General features: G+C 37.0%; 2 protein-coding genes across 2 annotated transcripts; one reads left to right on the forward strand and one right to left on the reverse strand.

Annotated features, from left to right (window-relative positions):
- The first annotated feature begins 499 nt into the window (after positions 1-499).
- LOC101209748 (serine/threonine-protein kinase D6PKL2) lies at positions 500-5,100 on the forward strand. The gene is made up of 3 exons (XM_011659807.2): positions 500-800; positions 1,243-2,336; positions 4,027-5,100. Exons 2-3 carry the CDS (start codon positions 1,378-1,380, stop codon positions 4,904-4,906), a joined length of 1,839 nt encoding a protein of 612 aa, XP_011658109.1. The 5' UTR covers positions 500-800; positions 1,243-1,377; the 3' UTR covers positions 4,907-5,100.
- Positions 5,101-5,167: 67 nt separating this feature from the next.
- Positions 5,168-7,117, reverse strand: LOC101213489. Its single transcript, XM_004134941.3, has 4 exons — positions 6,470-7,117; positions 5,854-5,972; positions 5,663-5,772; positions 5,168-5,591 (listed from the first exon to the last, which is right to left on the reverse strand). Exons 1-4 carry the CDS (start codon positions 7,050-7,052, stop codon positions 5,348-5,350), a joined length of 1,056 nt encoding a protein of 351 aa, XP_004134989.2. The 5' UTR covers positions 7,053-7,117; the 3' UTR covers positions 5,168-5,347.
- Between the last annotated feature and the right edge of the window lie 1,183 nt (positions 7,118-8,300).

An 8,300-nucleotide genomic window follows, 5' to 3' on the forward strand; every position in this document is an offset into this window, starting at 1 on the left:
AACCTAAAATTAAGATTTTTTAGTTTCTTCTTATCTTCTTTGTGATTGCAATTCTTATTTTCTTTTTATGCTCGTTCAATAGTTCTTTCACATACTATGGTTATTCTTTCTTCACCTTCTCACACTTTGACCATGTTCCCCTACTACTCTATCACTCATATTTTTTTTACTTATGTTGTCTTGGCTCTTTTACTCGTACTCTTTATTCTAAACTAACATTGCTTGAGTATAAAAGACAGTATAAATAATTAACAGGGTATTAATGTTTTGTAACAATGAAAGAAAATCTTTGTTTGGCGTTAGGTAGAGTATGTGAAAAGCACATGACATTAACCATGAGAAATTAGGTTAATCGGTACAAATGAAAACCCAAATTTGATGTGGGAGTAGGAAATGAAAGAGAAAATACTCTCGTAATGAAAATGAAAATGAAGGGATTGTTGTGTAAAGGCGTGATAGACAGTGCGGGACCTCAGAAGAATTGTTTTGGTGTCTTCAAATTATTTTGGTTGTAGTTCAAATAACCAATAAAAATTTAGAGTAGAAAGAGCTTAACTTTATGCCTTTGACCGCTCACCCTCTCTCTACCTCTCTTCTTCTAATCCACCAGAAACCAGAAGCTAAATCCATTTTTATTACTTTCTTCTTCTCCCTTGCCTCTTCTCTCTCTCTCCCATTTCTCTCAGGGGTTGAGCTACTCGGAGAAGTCTTTCGACAGCACTCCTTTTATTCTGCCAAGAAAAGCAAAGCTGCTCAGCTCCAGTTCTTGAAATTTTCTTCTTCTTCTTCTTCTTTTTTGGGTATACTTTTCGGCTTCTCTCCCTTTGCTTTTTGGTTTTCTTGCCTTTGTTCTTCAAGGGTCTGCATCTTCTTATCTTCTTCTTGTGTTTCTCGCATCTGGGTCGCGACCTGGCTTTGGATCTGTGATGGGGTTTCAACGAAAACTTTTGTTAAGTGAGAAAGATCTGGCCTTTTGGCTCTTACAAGTTCACATTAGCTGTGGATCATGTTTATGGAGTTCGTTTAGTAATTTTGATTCAGTTTTGACTAGTTGAAATTGTACCCAGAAACTGCATTTGCAGTGGCTATGTTGCTCTACTGATACTTCGCTTTGTTGCTCATTTTTTCTGTTAATTTTTGCCTCAAAATTTCATTGCTTTCGCTGATTTTTACCTCCGTAACGCATCTGCATCTTGTCCGTTTGTATGGGTCACTTAATTCTTTTTCATACTTTTTTCATAGATCATTTGTTGCTTTCGGTCGACACAAAGGAGAAACTAGGATGGGCTGCTAATGTGAGGCAGAATGGTCCGGAGAACAGTTGCTGAGCTATGGACCCTTTCAGTCTGATTCATTTTAAGATTCTTTAGTAGCCTTATGGCGTCAATTGCTGGTTCCAAAGCTTCGTCAAATCAGCCACAGCAACCAGCTAATGGTGAAATGGCTAATGGAAAGGATACCGGGTCCTTGCCTCCCCAGATTTCAAAGTTAAGCAAACCTGTATCAGTTATTTCTGACCAGTCTAAATCAGTGAAGAGTATCTCAAAGAAGGATGTGGAATTATCTTCCGACAAAAAGTCGCCAGTATCGAATCAAAATGGATCTGCTAAGTTGTTGACTGAAAAATTTAATTTCAGCATATCGTCTCCTGGTCTGAAACAAACACCAACTGAAGTAGATTCCCCTCTCAATGAAGCTAAATGCTCACCTGGAAGCTCACTAGACCAAGAGAAGAAAACATCAGAATATGGAAGTGTAAAGAGCAGTTCTTTTTCCGGTAAAGTAAGTGATGGGACTAGTTGTCTTGCCAAGACGAGTGGAAGTACAAAGGTTAGCGACCATGGTAACTTTGTTGAGAGTGGAAAGAGCAGTATATGTAGAGGGAGCACAAGCAGTGATATAAGCGACGAGAGCTCTTGCAGTAGTTTTAGTAGTAGTATCAGTAAACCTCACAAAGCAAATGATTTGAGATGGGAAGCCATTCAAGTTGTCCGTGCAAAAGATGGGGCTATGGGATTAGGTCATTTTAGACTTCTGAAGAAGTTGGGTTGTGGGGATATTGGGAGTGTCTATCTCTCTGAGTTAAGGGGAACCAAATGCCATTTCGCAATGAAGGTTATGGATAAAAATACTTTAGCGAGTCGTAAGAAGTTGCTTCGTGCTCAGACAGAAAGAGAAATACTTCAATCTCTCGATCACCCCTTCCTTCCAACGTTATACACTCACTTTGAGACAGAAAAATTCTCGTGCTTGGTGATGGAGTTCTGCCCTGGAGGAGACTTGCATACCCTAAGGCAGAGGCAACCAGGGAAGCATTTTGCCGAGCAGGCAGTAAAGTACGTTAAGAGTAATTATATATCATTTCATACATACTTACCATTCTTGCAGCCTATGCATGCTAATGAAATGTTTGTGTTCACCGTCCTGGATCTGACTTAATATATCTTGCACTCTGATTTTCTGTTCTACACATCTTGACTTTTTGTTTGTGAAAACGAATCTGTTCTGTATTTTTCTGCCAGTATCACAGACGTTTAAATTGTTTGTCACCTCTTCTTCCCTAATAAAAGCTATGAGGAATTGTTTTTGCCCATTCCATTTGCAGCTGTTGAGTTTTTTGTCAAACATATCTTAACTTCTCCTCACTGGATGACTACCTCAACAGCCATTAGGCGTCTGATGAACAATGGGGTGCATATGCAGTGGTGCAAGTTACTGATATCTTGCTGAGAGTTCCTAGAATATATATACCTTCTTAATCGAATAAAAGTTAATTATAGGTTATTCTGTCTAGAATAAAAGGTTTAGCTGGGTGTATTAGGAGGATTCTCGATGGTTTCTACTAAAAATTTCACTTAAAATAGTTAGGACATTCATCAAGAACACAAATGGCAAACCACTTGCTTATTGTCATGCTGTCATAAGAACAAGATAGTATTTTGAATCACAGGTTTAGAATGGTTCTCTGTGTGATAAACAAACAGTATTACCACCATCAGATTCATTTTTTGGGTAATGACTATAGGAATGGCATGTTTAGGTAGATATGGGTATTGTGTTTGATTGTTCTTTAAAAATTTTTACTTGCTGCACATTTGTGTAAGTCCTTTTTGTATAAGTAATATATCCCAATATGAACAATAATACAATGAAGACAAAAGGCTGTGAAAATTAGCATCCTCTCAAAACCAGTAGCCTGGAATTACGTGAACATATCAGGACCTTTATATAGATGGTCTCATGAGGTTTATGTTATGTTTCCTAGGTTTCTTCTTTGGTTGAGAGATCTCGACTAATATTATCTTTCTTTCTTCCCTTGTTTTTTGTACTTCAATTTTCAGAAGTCTAAGCAGGATTACAGCCATAGATACTACTCAAGTTGGCTCGTCTTATCTATGATGGTAGTGTTTCTACCTGGTCCTGGCTTAAATTTAAGTTTCTTTAGGGTATGAGTAACTCTATGATAGACACCTACTTAGAATGTTATAATCTTTAAAATTTTCTAATGGCTAGATGTTGTAGGGCAAGTTAGATTATCTCATGGAATTAGTCAAGAAGATGTGTCTATCAGAAAAAATTGTTCTTCAACATATGCTGCACCCAATCTCTTTCCACGCCTTAAAAATAATAGAAAGTGGGATTTATTTTGCATTCCAATTATCAGGTTTGTCTGGTTGATATATAAGAAGATAAGGCTATGTTACTGCTGTTAAGGCTATTGCTCTTAATTTTGTGTTCGGTTCATTTGCATCTTTCAACCAGACTTTTGGTACTTAATGAATCAGGGAAGGTTGTCTTTGTATCGTTTCCTGATAGAAGTGTTGTTTAAGAATTGAACAGCAGTCACTTGAGAATGTTCCGACTTTTTTGTCAGACGTGAACTCCAAGGCAAAAGCAGAATGGCTCAAGGACTATATCCCCCTTATTGTACTCGTCAAGTTGAATTAACATGCGTTATCTTCTTATATAGTAATATTTGCATATAAGTTGATAGTGGTACTGAATTTTCCTTCTTTGCTAATGCAGATTCTATGTAGCAGAGGTTCTTCTTGCACTGGAATACCTGCACATGCTTGGGATTGTGTACCGTGATCTTAAGCCAGAAAATGTCCTTGTGAGAGAAGACGGACACATAATGCTTTCAGACTTTGACCTATCTCTCCGTTGTGCTGTTAACCCAACTCTGGTAAAAAATCTCTCTGCAGAGTCTGAGGCTTTGAGAAAGAACACAGGTTACTGTGTGCAGCCTGCTTGCATTGAGCCCTCCTGCATCCAACCATCTTGTGTAGTTCCTACAACCTGCTTCTCACCTCGTCTCTTTTCTAGTAAGTCAAAGAAGGAACGAAAACCCAAAATTGATTTGGGAAATCAGGTCAGCCCATTGCCAGAGCTCATTGCAGAACCAACCGATGCCCGATCCATGTCTTTTGTAGGAACTCATGAGTACTTGGCACCTGAGATAATCAAGGGTGAAGGCCATGGAAGTGCTGTAGATTGGTGGACTTTTGGAATTTTTCTCTATGAGCTACTATTTGGTAAAACTCCTTTTAAGGGGTCTGGAAATCGAGCTACATTATTCAACATTGTCGGTCAGCCTCTTCGGTTTCCAGATGCACCAGTTGTGAGTTTTGCTGCGAAGGATCTGATAAGGGGATTGCTAGTGAAGGAGCCACAACAAAGATTGGCTTATAAACGTGGAGCAACTGAGATCAAGCAGCATCCTTTCTTCGAAGGTGTAAATTGGGCATTAATACGTTGTGCTACTCCTCCTGAAATTCCTAGGCCGGTCGAGATTGAGAGAATACCACATGCAGTAGCGTCAACCAGTGAAAAGGCCGTTGCAATTGCAGCAATTGCTCCAGATAAAAAAGCTTCCGATAATTATCTCGAGTTTGATTTCTTTTAGAGAGAAATCCGTACACTTTATAGAGGTGTTTATCAATGAAAGCCTGCCTAAAACATTTCTGTTTATGGCAGGGGGACTAGTGAGGAAGAAGCATATTGATAGATGTTGAAAACACTGTAAGTTTGTTGATGTCTGTTGACAGTTTCATATTGATGTTGCACAAGTATTGAATGAATTCTTTGCTTTCCTCTAAAGGCTCAACTCTTTATAATGTACATCTTTAGCTATTTCAGCATCAGAATCCAGACGACCTTCCCAGTCTCCATAGGAATATCAATCTTTTCCATTCATTTAATTTAATTGAAGTACAGTTAAATAGAAATCAAGAATACGAACTTTGATCCTTTATAGGTAAGAAGACACTGACAAAACGTCAGTATAAAAAAAATGCTACACAATACTAGAGACGAGAGCTCTTAATGTACTCGATTTACTCGTTGCTCAGACAAATCTCGTCTTAAAACACATGCAAGAAATTGAATTGTTTCGTTGTTGTTCTACTTCCGTAATGCTGGAATTAGGATCAAAACTATCATCTTGGTTGCGAGGAGAAGAAAGAGCAGAGGGCGATCGACCCAGCTGGTTCATTTCTTTCCCTTCACAAACTACCTTCACCTCACAATATTCCGCAGCTTTCTGAAGTATCTCATTAGCTATTCCGCTTCCCCCTCGAGATCTCAACTTCCTGACCATATCCAAGAAACAATTGAGTATGTTTGAGATGATGAGTTTGCCTTAACATCTAGAGAAAAGTACCTGGATTTGTTAACTCCAAGGACTAGCTTCCTTATGTTGAGAATTGGTATAACATCCAAAATGGCCCTGGCTACCATGTCACTCTCAATCAGTACAGTATCTGCCTTAACCTGTGTCCATCAATTAAGTGAGATAGAAAACAAATCACATATTCATTAGGTTAGAAATCAGGCATTTGTTTTTGTTGGTACCTTAGCAGCAGAACAAGAGTCAATGAAATTCTGAAGAAAATCCTTTCTTTTGCTTTCTTCTTGGGCTACATGAATAGCAACTTGTTCTTTACTCACCTGATTAATTGGAATCTTTCCCACTGCCATCACAGAAAGAAACAAACACAAATCACTCCATGAAGGATTCATAATTATGTCCAACAGTTCTGAATAGATTTCACTTCAATCAAGATAAAACATCAAACCCTCATCCTCTGATCAAAGTCCAACATGTCCCAGAAAAAAAGTTCCACTTGTAAAGAAGAAACAGTGTTCAAACTTTTTCTCTCCCAAACTTATAAAACTGTAGATCATAAGCATGCGCGCAGACCAGTAAAGAAGAAGAAGAAGAAGAAGAAGAATCTGAAACAAAAATGTTAAATACAACAGGGCATAGATTCTCATAAAGCAGTAAATCATCTCAGAACTATTGCCATCTTGCCAGATGGCCACTTTCTAACTTAAAGCTAAAAGCTCAAAAAATAAGGCTTTGACTAGAGACAGAAAAAAGAGAGAGAAAATGGGGTTTCTTAGTTTTGACCATAACTTTTCTGTCAAGAAAAAAGCACAAAAGAGAAACAGAGAGTTGAGAAATTACATGGGCTGGGAATGTAACGTATCTCAGGAAAGACATGTAAGAGATAGACAACAGTAGTGGAGGTTATAACGGCGTTCTTGAGTGTCCATTGAAGAGCATCAACACTGGAATCGTTTTTCCCAACTCCAACATAAACACAATCCTCCCATTTCAGAGCATCCGACGAGAACGAACATCCGCCACTATAATCTTCTCTAATACTCTCCAACGCCGTGGTCGCCAGTAATGAGACGTTTTTTCCTTGAATGTCTAAGGTCTCAGTTGAATTCTCTTCCTCAATCTCGCTTATGCTGCTGCTGTATCTGTAATTGCTGAACTCGGTTTGAAACCCTTCATCGGAGCAAAAGTGGCTGGCCTCAGCCGACATGGTGGATGAAGATCGGGGATAGGGAATTGATTTGATTGAGCAGTGCTCGTTACAGTTTTCCAACTTCTTGGAGTGATGCTTTTGGACGGAGGGTGATGGTGATAAACGATAGTGGTTGGCTCTTCCACAACGGATTTGGTTAATGTCTTTGGTTTGACTTGTTGTTTTGTACGGTCTCATCTTCCTCTTTAATTCTCCTTTGTCAATTCGTTTCATCTAATCATAATTCCAATGCTAAATCATTTCATTATTCCTACTTATTTAAAAAATAAAAAAAATACTTTTTACTCAAAAACATCGATCAGACAAATTGTTAACGTTCGTAGTTGATACAGTCCTATCATGAATTTGACATTCATCCTACTTCTTTAGGTAGTATTGAGTCTACCACACTTTTTCAATATTTAAGCTAGTAGACTATGAGTATAGTTTAGTTCAATGCACAAGTAAGCTCAAGATTCTTTTTTCTTTTTTTCTTTTTATAATTACTCGCTATACCCATTTGGTGTTGTTGGACACGACTTTTATAATATCTTCTCTAACAATCATTTATGATTAATTACATGTAACTTTAGTGATGTCAAAGTAGTTTATGATGGCCAAGGTTGCAAGACACTAATTGAGCATAAGTCGTTTATTTCTCAATTGTTATATATTTATCAACTCTACTAGTTAGCTCAAAACTCAAGCTTCCAACATTTGAGGTAACTCCCAACATAAATGATAATTAAATTTCAGGTTAAAAAACACATTTTGGTTTCATTACTTTTGTTGGAATAATCATTTAGTTATTGAATTCCAATCAGTAAAAAAGTTCTCTTCTTACCGTTCAACATTCGTAGCAAGTTAGTTCTTGCTTTGATACGTACAAATTTAGTCCACTCTGAACAAAATACAATAAATCTCATTGAATATATGGTTCAAGGACTACATAATTACTACTCGAAGAACTAATCTGCTTACAAAAGATAAAGTTCAAGAACTAAACTTCAGATATTTCTTCTTTTTTTCCTTAAAGTCGACCCTTTTAGCCTTTTTTTTTTTTTTTTACTTAAAAAGAGTTTGCATGGATGGAATATAATAATACATTAATTATAGGTTGCCGTACTTAAATTAATAACCCAAGAAATATATATAAAAATAGGCCATAGATGTAGGTATCTGTCAAAGTTGACATATAACAAAAATACCATTGGAATATTCGAATATATATCATAGTTCTCATCATTAATTATTTAAGTATACCAAGTCAATGTAATAATACTTAGTTTTTAACTTATAATGATAATATTTTTTCCAATGGTATCAATTTCAGCATGATTTAATTAAATAGAAACTATATATTTGTTCTCACGTCTATGTTGAACTAAAAGATAAGAAATCCTTTTTCTCTTAATCAGAGTGTAAATAATGCCATAAAGTCTTTAAGAATGCATTCTGGGCTAATATATGGGCTGAAGCCCA

The sequence above is a fragment of the Cucumis sativus genome, chromosome 6 (genome assembly GCF_000004075.3).
Source record: "Cucumis sativus cultivar 9930 chromosome 6, Cucumber_9930_V3, whole genome shotgun sequence".
In the NCBI taxonomy this organism is placed as follows: domain Eukaryota; kingdom Viridiplantae; phylum Streptophyta; class Magnoliopsida; order Cucurbitales; family Cucurbitaceae; genus Cucumis; species Cucumis sativus.